The sequence below is a fragment of the Anomaloglossus baeobatrachus genome, chromosome 6 (assembly GCF_048569485.1).
Source record: "Anomaloglossus baeobatrachus isolate aAnoBae1 chromosome 6, aAnoBae1.hap1, whole genome shotgun sequence".
In the NCBI taxonomy this organism is placed as follows: domain Eukaryota; kingdom Metazoa; phylum Chordata; class Amphibia; order Anura; family Aromobatidae; genus Anomaloglossus; species Anomaloglossus baeobatrachus.
In genome coordinates this window covers 260,534,744-260,553,967 of record NC_134358.1, presented here as the reverse complement: position 1 = coordinate 260,553,967, position 19,224 = coordinate 260,534,744, and the positions used below count along the sequence as shown (strand labels likewise).

Genomic DNA, 19,224 nt, shown 5'->3' with positions numbered 1-19,224 from the left:
CAGGGTAAACATCGGGTAACCAAGGGAAGACCTTTCCCTGGTTACCCGATATTTACCTTCGTTACCAGCGTCCGCCGCTCTCTCTGCCAGTGCCGGCTCCCTGCTCTCTGCACATGTAGCTGCAGTATACATCGGGTAATTAACCCGATGTGTAATGTAACTAGGAGTGCAGGGAGCCAGCGCTAAGCAGTGTGCGCGGCTCCCTGCTCTCTGCACATGTAGCATAGCGACGCGTGCCGTTATGATCGCTGCTGCGTCTGCTGTGTTTGACAGCTAAGCAGCGATCATAACAGCGACTTACAAGGTCGCTGTTGCATCACAGAAAATGGTGACGTAACAGCGACGTCGTTGTCGCTATGTGTGAACCCAGCTTTAGTCTAAATTGATAAAGGGAAAAGGGCGAGAAATTTCTGCAGAACTTATCTATAATGATGACGGAGGTTTGGGGAGAAGAGAGTAGCATGGGAACAGGTTAGATTCTTCATCAAAAATGACATTTAACTGTGTACAATGCCAAACATAGCAAAAACTCAAAGAAAAACAAAAGTCTAATTGCATTAACTGAAATGTAATACAATTTAAGAACTTTTGTCTAGGAATGTGTGGAGCTGCAGATTTGACATTATCACTCCTTTCTACAAGACTGTTTAATGTTTGTTGGGGAGGGGAGGGTTGGGAGGGGGGGGTAGAGGCTGGGTAGCCTCCAATGTTTATTTGGTTGTAACTTGTAAAACTTAAATAAAAACATAATTAAAAAAAAAAAAGCAGCTGTGTCACTATTTTATGCATTATACCATTTGTTAGTATTTTTAGAAAAGGTTTTAAAGAAGCGCTTTCATGAAGGTTTTTTTTTAATTTATTTTAATAAATACCGTATTTTTCGGACTATAAGACGCACCGGACTATAAGACGCACCCTGGTTTTAGAGGAGGAAAATAGGAAAATAAAACTTTAAGCAAAAAAATGTGGTCATGACACACTGTTATGGGGCGAGGATCTGCTGCTGACACTGTTATGGGGGTAATGTCCCCAAATTCTCTACTAAGGTACCCCATCCTGGTAATGATCCTCCTGCCTTGTATATGATCCTGCTATAAACCCCCATCCTGCTTATATACCAGCATCCTGCTCATATTCCCCCATCCTATTCATGTTGCCCCCATCCGTCCTGTTCATATAGCCCCCATCCGTCCTGCTCATATACCCCCCATCCGTCCTGCTCATATACCCCCCATCCGTCCTGCTCATATACCCCCCATCCTGCTCATATACCCCCATCCTGCTCATATACCCCCATCCTGTTCATATACCCCCATCCTGTTCATATACCCCCATCCTGTTCATATACCCCCATCCTGTTCATATACCCCCATCCTGTTCATATACCCCCATCCTGTTCATATACCCCCATCCTGGTATATGGCCTGTATCCTATAGCACAGAGAAAAAAAAAACCAAACGTTTATACTCACCTTTTCCTCACTCCCTCCAGCACCGATCATCTTCCTCTCTGCGCCGCTGACCTGCGTGTGTGGAGCCGTTCCCCTGCAGCACGCGATGTCTTCCTGTCTGGGCCGATCAGCTGATCAGCACAGATCAGCTGACCAGCAGACAGGAAGACATCGCGTGCTGCGGGGGAACGGCTTCACACACGGGGACGGGTGAGTGTACTGATTCACTGCACCCCGCGCTGATGACGCGCGGGGAGCAGTGAATACAGCCGCACATGATCACTCCAGGCTGTAATTGCCAGGGGTGATCATGTGGACCGGCTCTTTACTATGCGCGCGTCCCCGCTCGTCCTCCCGCCCACCTGTCAGCGCCGGCTTCTGCGCTGAGAAATGGGCGGGAGGATGGGCGTGCATATGTAATGAGCGGGCACACGTGGTCACGGCAGGCTGCTATAGTAGCCTGCTCGTGCCCCCGATGACCCGCTCCACCGACGCACCCTCATTCCCCGCAGCCACAGTCCGACCATAAGACGCACCCCCAACTTTCCCCCAACATTTGGGGGGAAAAAAGTGCGTCTTATGGTCCGAAAAATACGGTATGTATATGTAGTGCAGTGTAGTGTGTGTTATTAAACTCCCCTACCACCGCCTTCTCTGATGTCCAGCACCGCTCTGCTCCTCTTCTCAGTGAGATCACTAATATTCAAACTATCCGGCTTGCTGTATGAGCAAGCTGGAAGTCTCCTTCTACAATGTTAGCTTACTGACCCTTGTCTGACGCTCTATAGGCTTACATGGTAAAAGTCACTTTCGGGTCACAGCGCACAAGGAGACCAGGATCAGTGATGTCACTGAGAGGAGCAGAATGGTGCTGGATACCGGAGAAGGTGGTGGTAGGGGACTAGAACACACCACACACACACTATATATTTATAAAAATCAATCAAATCAATCATGGGAGTGCCACTTTAAGTTGAACCTCATTTAATCATTAACAAATTATGAGGCCATAAAATCAAAAGGAAAAAACATTTCATAAAAGATAAATCCTCTTTAAAACAAGGTACCATAGCAACAATTATAACTATACAGAGGAAAAAAAAAACCTTAATCTACACGAATGGCAAGGAAGAATGACACTGAAGGAGTTTACAACTAAGACTTGCAAAGAATGCAAAGATTTTAGAAGATTTCCACCTGCAGGATATCAATAGAAGGCTTTTTATTCTTTATTCTTATTACTCAAGGAAATGGAGATATTACAAAAGCCTCAAACCAAGGAATAAAAAAAAAAAAAAAAGTTCCCAAAACTTCCATTAATGACCACACAGGCAATCACTGGAACCTCCTACTTCTTGAGGACAAATAGGATAGCCACCAATTATGCATTTTTGCCATATCAGACCGACATGTTATAACTGTTTTGGTTATACAAGGTACCCGAAAACTCTTACCTGTGAAGATCATCGAGAGTTCCTTCAATGGCAGGGTCTGGATTAAGTCTTAGTGCATTCTGCTTTAGGTTGAGATGTGTAAGATCTTGACTGTAGAAAAGGTTCTCGGGGAGGTGCTCCAGGTTACAACAGGACAGGTCTACAGAGCTGATCCGCTGAGATGCAATCTGGAGATGGAACATAATGTTGTACACATCAATTTTGTTAACCCTTTTGCGCCAGAACTCTGTTTCACCTTCCTGACCAGGCCAATTTCATTTTCAGTTCTGAGCCATTGTCACTTTATATGGTAATACAGTGGAACCCTTCAATGGATCTTGGCGATTGAGAATATTTTTTCATACCATGTTGTATTTCATGTTAGTGGTAAATTTTGGTAGATATTTGCGTTCATTTACGAAAAAAATGAAAAGAAAAAAAAAGTTGAAAATTTGGCAAATTTTCAAACTCTGCATTTTTAGATCAGTTTAATTTTTTTAAACTTATTAAATTTTTTTGTTATGAAATTAGAGGGTTAAAAGATTTCTAATTTTTCCCCAAACAAAAAATTTACACCATTTTTTTTTAGGGACCACATCACATTTGAAGTGATTTTGAAGGGCCTATGACTTCGCTCAGTGCGCAAAACCATATTCAAGAGCTTAATTAGCCATTTAGGTGCTTCACAGGAATTAAAGCAATATAAAAAGAAAAAAAAAAATAATTTTTGCAACAAAAATGTTTTAACCCCAGATTTAAAATTTTCACAAGAGTAACAGGAGAAAATAGACAGTACATTTTCTTGTGAATATATTAGATACCCCATATGTGGGGAAAAACTACTGTTTGGGCGCACAACAGGGCTCAGAAGGAAAGGATCACTATTTGACTTCTGGAGTGCAAAATTTTCTGGAATAGATAGCGGACGCTATGTCACACTTGCAGAGCCCCTGATGTGCCTAAACAGTGGACACTCTGCAAAAAACTTATTCCATTTGGGAATCTAGACCCCCTCAAAGAATCTAGGTGAATACCTTGAACCCACAGGTGGTTTGCAGAATTTTATATCATTGCGTCATAGAAATGAAAATACATTTTTGACACAAAAAAAAAAAAATGTTGCTTTCACCCTAATATTTTACTTTTACAACAGTAACCAGAGAAAATGGATCACACAAGTGGTTGTGCAATTTCTCCTGAAAATGTCAATACCCCATATGTGGTTGAAAACTATTTTTGAGGCACAGTACAAAACTCAGAAGGGAAGACGCTCCACACTGGAGTTCAGATTTTTGTTGGAATGATTTGAGGGTGCCATGTCACACAAGTCATGCCACTTTACAAATTTACCACTCAATGCTAGAGGTGCAGTGCGCAAATTAACACCATAGGTGCTTCACAGAATTTTATACCATTGGGCGGTGAAGATTTTTTTTTTTTCACTAAACCGTTTAGTGCAGTTTTTTAAATTTTTAAAAGGGCTAATAGGAAAAAATTGGACCATACAGTTTGTTGTGCAGTGTCTGAGTACACCAGTAACACGTGGTCAGAAACTACTTTTCTGACAGTACAAAGCTCAAGAGGGAGGCACACTATATTATAGAGCAGATTTTGCTGTTCTGGTTTGGGGGTGCCCTATCACATTGGCAGTGCCCCTGAGATGCCAGAACAACAGAACCCCCGCAAGTGACCCCATTTTACGAAACCATACCTCTAAGTGAATCCATCAAGAGGTACAGTGAGCATGTTGAGCCACAGATGTGTCAAAATTTTTTATACCATTGGGCGATGGGAAGAAAAATATTTACATTTTACCACATATATCCTTCACGTAACTATAGTTCATTATCATGTAATTCTGCTATTTCCTGGTTTTCTTAGAATGTAGTTTACACTCCCAGGATATAGCTTTAGGTAATATTAATAATTGGGAAATACTAACATAGTTAATTTTAATTCAATTTTTATGTCATAACCATTCTGCACACTTGTTCCAATTGAATTATTCAAATCCCCGACCCAGTGATTCATATCATAATGATCTAGTTCCCACACCCCAGATTGTCCTGTGGAGATCTGAGGGTTAATTACGTATAGGGTAATAAATCCTTAATTTGTGATCAACACTGAGGGAGGGCCTGTACATTATCTTATCATTTCAGAGTGTGTGTGTGTGTGTGTGTGTGTGTGTGTGTGTGTGTGTGTGTGTGTGTGTGTGTGTGTGTGTGTGTGTGTGTGTGTGTGTGTGTGTGTGAGAAGGGAGAGATTATTGTATCCCTGAAACACGTTGCAGCTTAATAAATTCTACTACTTTTATCTCCTATCTCCCTTGTGAGCAGCCCCCTTTGTACTGTTTTTTTTTCTTATCTTTGATACATTTTACCACAAAAAATTGGCATTAGCCCCATGTTTTGCTTTTTCACATGGAGAAATGGGTAAAAATGTCATCAGAATTTATCACAATTTCTGGTAAACGTGAAAATACCCAACATGTGGCTGTACAGTACTGCTTACCGCCATGGCGAGATTCAGGAGGGAAGCAACATTATTTAACTCTTGGAGCACAGATTTTCCTAAAATAGAGATTATGTATATACAGAGTCTAAAGACCATGTGCCAGAAAAGCACAAACCCCCTCAAGTGACCCCATTTTGGAAATTACACTTCACTGGGAATTAATCTACAGGTAGAGTGACTATTTTGCCTCCATTGCTGTTTTCCAGGAACAAGCAGCAATGGATGATGCCGAGAGAAAATTGCAAACCTGCTATTATAGTGCCCATATATTGTAGGGCCCAAACATTGTGCCCAGCTTGTGCTTCTGGTTGCAGGCACCCTGTAAAGAAAATCAGGCTCTACTCACTACAGTAAAGCCAAACGTGGATGTAAAATGTAATTCAGGCACACTGAGCAACAGAAAGAGTGGCATTTGGATTGGCTGGATTTCTTTTGGGGGAAGCTATAACAACTTTCAAGAGCCTTTGTTACCAGTAATGTGAAAAACCCCTATGTTTCCATTGACCGATGGACCTGAGTGGGGACTTTTTTTGTAGATCGAGTTGAAGCCTTTATTGGGAACATTTTATATATATATTTTTTTATCTTTATCCTGTGCTCTATGCTGAGCACTTACATTGTGGTTTCCATCTAAAATCGCCAGATGAGGGGATACAGTCATAATGAGGCAGCAGAGTTACTCTGGACTTAGTCTGGCCTTTGTTCAGCTGTGTCCTTTTCTGAAGTGCACTTAACTGGTTGACTGCACTTTTTTGCACCACAGATTGATGGACACTGTCAGATTATAAGCTAGAGACAGTCCAAAATTACTCCCTCTGCCTTCTTATAGGGAATCTTCTGTCAGGGGTTTCGTCTGAATCACGAATTTCAAAGATTGACATGTTAAGTCAAATGCAAGTGCTCAGCGCAGAGGACAGGATAAATATGAGTCTAGGCTTACTGCAAACAATGGGAGGAAGAATGGAAAAAAAAAAAAATCAACAGCAGGTCAAAATTTTATTTTATTTTTTTACACTCCGTTCACCGTGCTATATTATTTATGGCTTTATTCTTGGGGTCAGTGTGATTACAACGATAACAGATTTATATAGTTTATATTTGGAAACTGGCACACTAAAAACCTTTGTTTTAAACAAAAAAAATTTTGCACCACTAGATTTTGAGAGTTATAATGCTTCTAGAGGTCTGCCAACAGAGTGATGTGACGGTTTGTTTTTTGCAGGAGGAGTTGTCATTTTGTTGGTACCATTTTTGAGCAGAACATTTTTGGATTGTTTTTTTATTGCAATTTTTTGGGAGGCAGAATGAACATGAAACAGCAATTTAGGAATTTTATGATTTTTTTTAATGTATTGCCACTTTTACACAATTTTTAGAGCAAAAATTGTTTGTGCATTGCTATATTCTGAGATTTAGCTTTTGTTATATTTTTCTGCTGACAAAGCTGTATGGTGTCTTGTTTTTTGGGGGACAAGATGACGTTTTCAACAATATTTTTATTTACGTTCAACTTTTTAATCGAATTTTACTCGATTTTTTCAGCAGTATTATGAAAAAGCATAGATTTTTGCCATAGATTTTACATTTTTTTTTTTTTTTTACTTCATCCATCTATGAGACTAAATTTTATTACACCGATCGCTAGTGTGATGTAGTGCAATGCATAAGCATAGCAATGCATTACATCTGTCAGTGCTAATAGGCCATCGGACATGGCAGAACCGGAAGTTATCATTTGACCTCCGGCTGCCATGACATTCCTCAGCTCCCCCTTGATCATGTCATAGGGTGCTGGAGGGGCGAGAAGCAGGCCACTCCCTCTCACAAACTTCTATATGCAGCAATCACTATTAAATATTATATAGCTAATTGTTATTACAGTAGGGAAATTAAGCCACTAGTGGGATCTGTAGGGAAGAAGTTCAAGGCATAGTGAGGTCATGTAAATGTGTCCACTGTAATATTTCCCATCAAGTGAACTTACATATTAGTAGTCCGTTAATTTCTGAATATGTCTCCATAAATAAGTAGCTTTTAAATAGGCATTCCGTTTGTCTGCTGCTGTTGCTTCCTTAGGAATGGGTAAAGTTTGGGGAATCTGTCAAGTTTTTGCTACCTCATCTGAGAGCAGCATGATGTAGGCAAAGAGATTCTGAATCTAGCAATGTATTACTTAGATTACTGGCTGCAGCCGTTCTGACACTAGTGAAATAATATATATTTTTTTTTTTAATATATAGCAGAGCTCTGGGAACTGCTCCCACCCACACCAGGCTTTCAGTGTACATTTCCATAGATAGAAGCCGTTAATCACAGAGGGGGAGGAGTCTGACTACAGCTCACCGCTGCTCAGACCCACTAATTATAAAGGTAAGAGGCATAAACTAACATTGCAGAAAAATAAAAGCAGACTGAGATAAGAGATGACTGGCTGTACACTGCATGTTAACTCGTACAGCATGCTGGCTTCAGATTACATGGCAAAAACGTTCTCACAGAGTCCCTTTAAGTGATTGGAAATCTTTCAAGTGCGATCGAGGGCCTCAAACGCTTTGTGTGCCATGGTACATTCATCCCAAACAATCCCTTGATTCAGGCCTGTCTCAGTTTCTCCTGAAAACTACGTTCCCGCTGGTCAGATATTTCGGCTGCCTTTGATTCAGTCTCATCCATTTCCTTTCAAGCCAGGACTTTCATTGTCCACTTGTGCTTTTTTTTTTAGCTTTTTTATTAACTTGCCCAATAGATGATAATTTTTTGGGTGGCATTTAACAAAAAATAAAAAAACAAAAACAAAAAAAAAACCCCAAAAAACAGTCCTTGGTATTGAGATCCTTAGCCTAAGGACACACGGCGAGTAAAACGAAGCAAGTGGAATGAGATTAAAAAAATAAATAAATAAATCACATTCCACTCAGCCCAGTGTTACTCTATGGAGCTGCTCCCATGAGAGATTTTTTTTTCTCAGCCAGAGAAAACAATTGCAGCATGCTGCTGGTGGTATCTGATTTGCTTTCTCCCACATCCATACCAGTCTATGGGTGTGAAAAGAAACCTCGCACTGCACTTGCATTATAGCGGAGTGCAGTGCGATATACACATCAGCTGACAATGGAGGAGATAGGGAGATTAGTCCCCCCTCTCCTCCACAACTGTGATCGCAGGATCAGATCACAGTAGAATGACTCTGCATACACTCACAGCAGAGCGGGTGCAGAGTGTCATGCGATGCACTCGCATTAATGCTCGTATGGCTCCAGCCTTAGTAATCACCTCACACTGATCAGAGATCTAAAGTGAATCTATATATGTAAAGCAAAAAACATGCATCCTAAAGAATTTCAAATCTCAATTCTGAAAACTGCCTCACAGTCAGACTGTTCTAGTTGTCTACATCAACCGGAGCTTAGCTTTCACTTTACCTTAGCAGCTTCAATGCTGCACTCTGGTCGCTATAGACAACCAGAATGATCTTACTGTGAGGCAGTTCTCATATATAAGGCCTCAGTTACTTGTACATGGGTTGTTATAGACTTGATGAGTGCTGTCCCTTTAAGGCTATGTGCCCACGCTGCGGATTTACCGCGGATTTTGCCGCGGATTTCCCGAAAATCTGCAGCAGCGGCACTTCCAAGCCATTTCAATGGCATTTTGGAAATGCTGTGTCCATGCTGCGGATTTTTCCGCTGCGGATTTGCCGCGGATTTTGATCCGGAAAAATCTGCAGCATGTCAATTGTTTGTTGCAGATTTGGTGCGGATTTTGGGTATAAAATGGGGAAAAAAAAAAGAAAAAAAAAATCTGCATCAAAATCCGCGGGTGCGGATTTGCCGCGAAAGTCGGGGATTTTCATGCAGAAAAATCCGCAGGTACATTCTACCGTGGACACATAGCCTTAGACTGACTCCTAGGGCGCCGTAGCACTAAAATTAAGCAAATGAGTCAAAATATTAGAGTCACATATTAGACTTAGATAATTTTCTTCAATGGAAGAAGAAGAAGAAAAAAAAAAAAAAAAAAAATATATATTATAATAGTATAGGTCTGTCTACTAGTGCCAAAACGGTGATCCTTTCATTATTCTGGTGTGAGCCCTTGTAAATCAGTGCTCTGGGAGTCGGAGTCCATTTTGGTGGAGTCGGTATAAAATGTCCGGACTCCAAAAATATATAATAAATTGGGTACAGTAGCTCAATGCAGTATATGCTGAATATATTTTCATAAGACTTTGGGAAAGTTCTGAAATGTCCTATAAATGTCTGTTCTATTCCTGATGTAGGCTTTTAGCTGAGATGAATCTGTGCTGCACTTTATGTACATGCTCAGTGGTGAAGCTCCTCCGCTACAGAACAGAGAGGTTCTTGGATGAAACGTCTGCACACATCTCCAAATTAACTTTCTCAGAACAAATTCATAGACTGTGCAAATGATTCAGTAAGTTTTTGTTGAACACTATAATGTATTGCATATTTTCAATTTATTAACGTTTTTAGTGTTCTAATAAATATATTTCATGTTCTATAACATAATACCTTGATTATTGTATCATAATAATGATTGAAAGCCTGATGTCACCATTTTACTACAGAAAATTTATCACAAACATGAGTCACGTACGAGGGAGTCTGAGTTGGGCGTCAGGGAAATTGAGGAGTTTAGGCTTACCGAATCCCCAGTGCTGCCCAGAAAACAACGATGATATGGAAGTATACAGAGAAATCATGGAGTTCCTATAACACTAAGCTCGTGGCTGAACTTCCCAGGGAGGACTCACAACGCAGGTAAGGGGGCATTCAGCGGACAATCGGCTGCCGTGCTAAGCCACTGATGGAGTTGTGAAGGGCAGACGAGAGCCGGTGCTTGCACCAGCAATGATTTCATTTAAACACTGAATTCAAAGGTTCAGTGGAAATTAAATAAACCACAGCGATCAGTTGTTATAGACGGATGCCAGCGATGCAATATCGCCAACATCCGCCTGATAATATAAACAGGCTTCGCTCCTAAGGCTGCTTTCACACATCCAGTTTTTCCTGAGCGGCACAATACGGTGCTTTGCAGAAAAAACGCAGCAGGTTTTTTTGCTGTCTGTTGCGTTTTTTCTGCATAGACTTGCATTAGCTCCGTATTGTGCCGCATGGCCTTGCGTTGCGTCCGTTTTTTTCCGGATGCGGCATATTTAGCCCATACGGTGGCCGGATGGAATGTTGCTGGCACTTTTTTGGATCACGTTCCTGGATCCGGCGCGATTTACAATGCAAGCCTATGGACGCCGGATGCGTTTTTTTGCACTGCGCATGCTCCGTATCAAGCTGCATCCGTCAAAAAACGGACGGGTCGCATGGAAAAACGTATGCAACGGATCCGGTTTTTGAGCCGGATTGAGCTGCACTGCAAAAACCGGATGTGTGAAAGCAGCCCAAGATGGCTTCAGCTGATCACACAGAATCCACTTTTCACAGTTGGTGACGTCACAGTTCTTCCTGCTTCTTCTCCTATCACAATGATATAATTTAGCACTCAGATGCTTTAATACAAAAGCTTTAAAAAAACACAAAAAACCCATACATTACTAAAAATCTGAAATATTAAATTTTGTTTTGTGACACATTCCCTTTCCAGCAGTTTTCATTTTTTTTTTTTTAGTGCTCAAGTGGTCGTTTAAATATAAGCCCTCTGCCCACTGTCTTATAATCGCCCTCTACTGCTTTCATTGTTCTTTGGTGCAGCGCTGGTCCTGCGGTGCCATCTTGTGCTCGTAGCTTCTGACTGGCTGCAAGTCAGAAGTTAGTTATGTCACAAGCTCTCAATACAACTCAAATGAGAGCAAGAACGAGGCCAGAATGAGGCTCTTAGATTTGTATTGAGATGTATTGATTAAACAATGGAGCTGCCGACAGGTCACAAAAGTGCCAGAGCCAGACAAAAAAGAGGGACGGTGATAGAAGATGAAGCTGCCGGAGGGCAAGTTTAAGATGGGGGACTTCGATTTAAAGCACCACTCCAACAGTGCAAAAAAAAAAAAAAAAAAAAAAAAAAAAATCACTGGAGTGGTGCTTTAACCCCTTCAGCCCCCTGCACTTTGTTTTTACGTTTGTTTTTTGCTCCCCTTCTTCCGAGAGCCGTAACGTTTTTATTTTTCCATCAATATTGCCATATGAGGGCTTGTTTTTTGCGTGACAAGTTGTACTTTTAAAATCAAACCATAAGTTTTACCATATGGTGTATTGGAAAACAGCAAAAAAAATTCCAAGTGTGGAAAAACTGCAAAAAAAGTGTGATGGTACAATAGTTTTGGGATGTTTTATTCACGGTGTTCACTATATGGTAAAACTGATGTGTTGTTGTGATGTCTGAGATCGGTGTGAGTTTGTAGACACCAAACATGTATAGGTTTACTTGTATCTAAGGGGTTAAAAAAAAAAATCACAAGCTTGTCCAATAAAAGTGGCGTACATTTTGCGCCATTTCCAAAACCCGTAGCGTTCTCATTTTTTGGGATCTATGGCTCAGTGACTGCTTATTTTTTTGCGTCTCGAGCTGACGTTTCTAATTGTACGATTTTTGCGCAGATGCAGTTTTGATCGCCTGTTATTGCATTTTGCGAAAAACCTGCGGGGACCAAAAAACGTAATTTTGGCGTTTGGTAAACGGCGTAGTGGCAGAAAAAATTCCAATCAGATTAATTGATTTTATATTTTGATAGATCGGGCATTTCTGAATGCGGCGATACCAAATGTGTATATTTATTTTTTTTAACCCTTTAATTTTCAATGGGGTGAAAGGGGGGTGATTTGAACTTTGTTTTTTTTTATTTTTTAAAATTTTCCACTTTTTTTTTTTTACTTTACTAGTCCCCCTAGGGGTCTATAGTGATCAGCAATCCGATCGCTCTGCACTATCTGTTGATCACAGCTATACAGCTGTAAACAGCAGATACGGTCACTTCCTGCTTCACCGGCCTCCAGGCTGAGTGAAAACGAAAGGGACTCGTCATAGCTGCAGGTGTCATCACATGACCCTGTGCTACCATGGAAACCAATGAAAGTCATGTGATCACTCACGTGACTTCCGGTGGGGGCGGCGGCAAGTGAAAATCATGACTGCACGTATATACATCTCGCTGCCAGACTTTGGCAGCGAGATGTAAGGGGTTAATGTTACGGGTGGAAGAGATTCCACTCGTAACATGCAGGCACACGTCAGCTGTTGAAAACAGCTGATATGTGCGCGGATCGCCGCATCATGCCCGAGGCAGGGGGCGGGGCTTAACGTCACATGCTCCATGACTGATAGATCCGTCAAAGGTCGTGAAGGGGTTAAGCATAATAAAATTATTAAAAAGGACTTAAAATGTGCAACCTTCCACCTGCCCCAGAACCCCCCCAACGAAAAAAAAAAAAAAAAAAAAAAAAGCAAAAAAAAAACAAAAAAATTGTCTAAGTTAAAAATGCAAATAGTTGAACTTAACTGTGTTTTAACTATATGTGATGGAAAACTCACGACCGGATTTCACCCCTACCTCTGAACTTTTTATATTGTGCTTTTAATGAAGTCCAAAAATACCTTCACATAAGCAGTCCATTCCAGTTACTGAGAAATCTGCATTGAATTGATATACAAATAGCTCTTCAGCCTCATTTGCATATCTAAAGACTCGGTCACTCCAGCTCTATCAGTCAGTCAGTCAGCATCATCTCACCTCCTTTAGCTTTGACAGCCTCTGTGATGGCTTGTCTGGCTGAAATCACCCATTAGTTCAGCAGAAAGGGACAGTGCTGGTAGGGAAATAGAGCTGGAGTGAGTCTTCAAATCTACAGACTCCTTTACATATCAATTCAAAATGCCAATCTCTCAGTAATGGAGGAATAGACTTGCAAATTAAAGGTATTATAGGACATCTTTGAAAGAGCAAGATGCAGAGATAAATAGTTGGGGTGAAATCCTGCTGACAGATTCCCTTTAAAGACAGTTGGAGTAATTTCCTGTAGCTTCCATGTCCAGCATATGTTTAAAATACATGACTACCAAGAGATAATATGGTGATCCCCTCCTGCAAAAGCTGAGCTGCAATCACTCTAGTGATGGGTTCAGGCACTTCTTTCCATCTCACGCAGTAGTGGTGCGCCAAGACGACGTAGTATGCTTTAATATCAAAGATTTCAATCCTAACAGGATTTGACAGGAAGGACAGCTAGTCAACAAAAAAAGTGAACCTTGGCCAAAAACTAGTTGACTCAGTTATTATTCTCTCATAAGCAAACAATTAGTACAGGAGTAAAGGTAAACTGTATTTTCTGCTATCTCTCATGCCTCTGTCAGCGCCACGTGACCACAGCCCTCAGGGAGGAGGATCAGCGAGGAGACACAAATGTTATTACTGTTCATTTGTGAGCATTACATAACTTCCATTCCCCTTAGACAAGAGGCTGAGAGGCCCAAATCTTCTTTGGGCATTCATCCTTGAAGGAGGCCTTGTAAGTTCTTTGGATTTCTACAATAATTTCCTTGCTTTTATGTTAAACCTATATCGAAAAACACAAATCACACTGCCAAATAAACAAAAGAGCAAGCAAATAACGCACAACAATCCAGCACTGTTGCTAACAAAGGGCCTTTAACAGAATTATTGGAAGGAACCTAGTAACGCTAATCGGTGCCAAAGGATAGAAGATTTATGTAGAAGCATCACTGACAACTATTTACACAGTGGAAACTTGGTTTACGAGAACAATCTGTTCTGGGACTGTGCTTGTAAACCAAGTTACTCGTCTAGCAAAGCAAAATTTCCCATAGGAAATCATTGGAATGCAGACAATTCGTTCCACAACTTGTTCAATGCCCCATCCTGGTCCCCTATTGTGCCAAAACACACACACACACATCTTACCTTCCGTTCCGTTGCCGACCTCCTGGATCTTGTAATTCGCCGGTACAGGATGTGTATCGGGTAACCATCGCGACGATGGAGGAACTTGCACTGACGTCAAAGGCATGAGCCGCTTGTCTGATTGGTCAGCGCACTGCCTTTGAGTAGCGGCTGACAGCGGAAGTTCCTCCATTGTCGCAATTGTTACTGGATACACATCCTGTACCGGCGAACCACAAGAACCATGAGGCCGGCGATGGAACAGAAGGTAAGGTGAGCATAATATGTGTATGCGTGTTTGTGTGTGTCTGTTTGTGCGGACTGCAAGAGCGGGTCAGAGCGTGGTTAAAGTACTGAACCGGAAGTGTGTGCGGTGAGTATTTGCTCATTTACAGCAAGCTTTGCTCGTATAGCGAAATACTCGCACACCAAGTTACTCGTAAACTGAGGTTCCACTGTACTGAGAGCCTATGCGGCACAAATTATTATAAAGTGTCAATTTAAAGGTACATTAACCACGAAGATATTGGTTTCTTTTTTTATTAAGGAAAGCTAAGTACCGCCATACTAAACTAACTGAAGGCTGCATTTCTGGGACGATGAACTAGATATATCTGAGCAATATGCCAGTTCGATTGTAGAGGAAGGGTTAAGAAGAGTGGAATAGTAAAAGATTACCTGTCATTTCAAGTAACTTCAGTATAAACTGTCATGGGTGAACATTAAGCAGGACAATTTGAAGCCAGTATCTTCTACATTGCATTATTTGCCAGGTTTTCCCCCTTTACAGGGTTTCGCTATACATTTTAAGTTCTCTCTGACCAAGTGGATGGAGGAGACTAGCTATGTTGTCTTCCACACACAAAGTACACAGATGGATCCTTTCTCTGTTAAACCTATAGAAATCGCAGGCGCAGCATGGAGGACACAGATGGAGGACACGTATACAGCAGTACTGAGCTTTGTAACTGAATCCAGCTCTGGGATAAGCCAACATCACTAACTTCATTTCTGCCTCTTCCACTTTTCTCGCTCTCCTCCTCACCGTCCTTTCTCCAGAGTGTGACCCGACACCTCATTTTACTCGCCGTCCGACTTGATTTGACCAAGGCAGATTTACATTTGTTTTTTTTATTGAACTCACAACTTTAAAAAGGAATCTGTCAGCAGGTTTTTGCCAGCTCCCCTGAAAGCAGCATAATGTAGAGAAAGAGACCCCGATTCCAGCGATGTGTCACTTACTGAGCTGTTTGCTGTCATTTTGATAAACTTCAATGTATTCTCTGCTGCAGATCTAGCAGTTATACAGAGCTCATGAATATGACTTGACTACCAGACAGCACATCAAGTAGTCCTCTAATGATAAAAATCAATATCAGCAGGAGATCAAAACTACACTAAACAGCCCAGTAAGTGACACCGCCGGAATCAGGATTTCTGCCCCTACATTATGCTGCTCTCAGATTAGGTGGCAAAATCCCGGTGACAGATTTGCTTAACCCCTTCATGACCATGGATGGATATATCAGTCATGGAGCGTGTCCCGTTAAGCCCCGCCCCGGGCAGGCGGCGGTCGGCACACATATCAGCTGTTTTCAACAGCTGACGTGTGCCTGCTAGCCGCGGGTGGAATTGCTTCCATCCGTGGACATTAACCCCTTAAATCTTGCTGCCAAAGTCTGGCAGCAAGATCTAAATGCGCGCGGCCATGTTTTTTACTTACCGCCGCCCCCAACGGAAGTCACGTACATTATCACGTGACTATCGGTGGTTGCCATCGTAGCACAGGGTCATGTGATGACGCCTGCAGCTATGATGTTTCACTTTAGTTTTCCCTCGGCCGAGAGCAGAGGGAAAAAGAAAGTGACTGAATCTGTTTACAGCTGTATAGCTGTGATCAGCAGATAGATAATAACAATCGGATTGCTGATCGCTATAGCCCCCTAGGGGGACTAGTAAAATAAAAAGTAAAAAAAAAGTTTAAAAAAAAAAAAAACAAAAAACCTAAAAGTTCAAATCACCCACCTTTCCCCCATTGAAAATTAGAGTTAAAAAATAAATATACACATATTTGGTATCGCTGCGTTCAGAAATGCCCGAGCTATCAAAATATAAAATCAATTATTCTGATCGGTAAACTGCGTAGTGGCAAAAAAATTCTAAACGCCAAAATTACGTTTTTTGGGCGCCGCAAGTTTTACGCAAAATGCAATAACAGGCAATCAAAACGTAGCATCTGCGCAAAAATGGTACCATTAGAAACGTCAGCTCGAGACGCAAAAAATAAGCCGTTACTGAGCCATAGATCCCAAAAAATAAGAATGCTACGTGTTTCGGAAAATGGCGCAAAACGTGTGCCACTTTTATTGGACAAACTTGTGATTTTTTTTTTAAGCCCTTAGATAGTGGTGTTATACAAAGCTCAGTTGTGTTATACAAAGCTCAGCATTCACAGAATGGTTTTATCTGCTGCATATCAACCCAATTTCAACAAAACTGCAGCATGAGCAGCAGCTAATGATACACTGCTAGAATCAGTGTCCCTACATTATGCTGCACACATGAGGTAGCAAAAACCTGGTGATAGAATCCTTTGAAAAAAAGAACCTGGAAGGTGACGTATTATTTCAGCCATGTATTTTGGTCTCTGAAATGCTGAGATGTTATTGAGACAAATCTGCTATAAAAGCTGCCAGGGACCGTGCAGGACAGGACACTAGTTGAACATACATGCCTCTCCCTCCCACTGCCTTGGAGTGCCCGGTCTCTCCCTATACATGCTCAGATCTCCCTGGATAGGTCAGAACTAATGCCAAAGTGGAATCTAAAGTAGAGAAATTAGTACAGATTTCAGAATTGTAATACTTTCAGATTTTTTTGGCAAAATACCAAAACAAAACGCTCATGTCCCTAAATAACCCCTATAATTTGATCAGAGGACAAATGGTTATTAGTATACAAGGGAACGGTCTGGTACTTCATTATATTCTTGTTAGACATTATTGTGACCCATGAATGAATCCTTTATGATAAATTTGTTTTTAAAGGGAAGTAAACTGTTCCTAAGGCTTACATCATTCGTTTTTCTGTCTCATTGTGATAGGTTTTTTTTCAATGGGACATGTTAAGCACAGTTATTCCAAATCCCATGGTCTTCCAGTGTGAGGTCTTCTGTACTTTTTGCAGTTTCTGCATCCAACTATACTTGTGTTCAGTTTGTTGCCTATCCAAGTTGGACTCTCTTCATATTCTTCAATTTTTTTTTTTTTCTAGACAGAAAAAAAACAAAAGCAGAAACTAAAGACGCGAGAGCGTCGCGAGAGCGTCGCGAGAGCGTCGCGAGAGCGTCGCGAGAGCGTCGCGAGAGCGTCGCGAGAGCGTCGCGAGAGCGTCGCGAGAGCGTCGCGAGAGCGTCGCGACTCATACTAAATATACAAAAATGCAAAAGCAAATTGAGGTTAGAAAAAAAACAAATAAAAATTAACTGGCTTGAGTAATCTTGTCAATTTGGTGACTTGGCACAAACCACGCACATCCATACTGCGCATAAAACTACAATATCTGCCAAAACCAGTCAGAGAAAAGGAAATTGCCGGTATTTATTCGATTATCTGATAACCCCTGGCTGTTTTAATCGGATAATGGAGCACAACTGGCAATCTGAAGCACTCTAGTAATCACCACTTTACCCTGGCATCCTCCATTATTCAGGCTTCATTAGCATAATTGGAATTACATTTCTAGATGATAATATGGCAGCGTAGCACACATGCTCTCCTTAGATGAGCTGCTGATAGGGAAGAAGTACAGATTCCCTGCAGTGCTGAAGAGGCTGGCAAATTAGTGCAATTGAGATACCCTCTATACCATCTTAATTATACTGGAAAATCTAGTGCCTTTCTGAAAAACAAGAGAAGCCATCGCTCAAAAACTCTCCTGCACGTTCAGAGCACAGAGCAGGGAGTCCCAGGCTACTAATGCAGACAAACTCCTTCTCCATATGTACAGCCTGGAATACGGAGCTATAAATACCGCCATCTCTAACAAAGGCTGGAGAGAAATCACTGCTAATGTTTCTCCCGCTGAGTTATACAGTGTGCTGACAGAACACTTTCACTCTGAAAGGCAAATCATATATGCATTACTAAAGCTTCACACAATCACCCACAGTATGCCAGTCTCTGTACAGCCAGCCATTCCTTCAGTGCGGAGGGCACATTCATTACATTCAGGTAATAGAAGACATTTTTGCCTATACTAGCAAATTTGCGCCAAACAAAGGAAGCCTGGCAATAAGATCAAACCTGCCTTTACAAAGTAAATCCACTGACACCTTTATATTGCCTATCTGTTGCTGCATTCCCGAGTAATTTGAAATTTCCTTCATATGTAAATAAGGTGTCAAGTGCTCTGTGCAAGACCGAGCACCTAAAAAGTCTCTGCATCCCCAAATACCAGCCCTTTAAGCTCATTATTCAATTTCATTGCCTAGTGCCTGACATTACAATGACTTGAGGACCTGTCAGTATGATTTTGTAATGCAAGTACAGACATGGCTGTAATGATGCATTCCTTGTTAAAAATTTAAAGGCATTTAGAGAAAAAAAAAAAAATGTGAATATGTACTAATTATTGTCTACCAGTTATAATTCCCTGAGCCCCTTTTAACTCTTCACGACCAATGACGTATTGGTATGTCATTGGTTGTGTCCCTATGGTTACCACTGGCTCCAGCGGCGTGCCCGCAGTACTCCCTGCACATCTGTTGATCTGATCACCAGATGTGTGGCTAACAGGCACAGGTGGATTGGAGATCCACCCGCACTTATTAACCTCTTCGATTGCACTGTCAAATACTGACAGCACGATTTAAATTGGTGCTGACGGGATCGTGCTGCTCCCCGACGCCAACAGCGATTCCTTGATGTGATCACGAGGCACCAATGTGTTGCCG

General features: G+C 41.5%; 1 protein-coding gene across 1 annotated transcript in view; it reads right to left on the bottom strand.

The window, feature by feature from the left end:
- PHLPP1 (PH domain and leucine rich repeat protein phosphatase 1) overlaps positions 1-19,224 on the bottom strand; it is a 174,137-nt gene that overhangs the window by 76,920 nt on the left and 77,993 nt on the right. Inside the window, exon 4 of the mRNA XM_075314835.1 lies at positions 2,906-3,072. Coding sequence (XP_075170950.1) covers positions 2,906-3,072 — 167 coding nt within the window. The remainder of the gene's footprint in view (positions 1-2,905; positions 3,073-19,224) is intronic.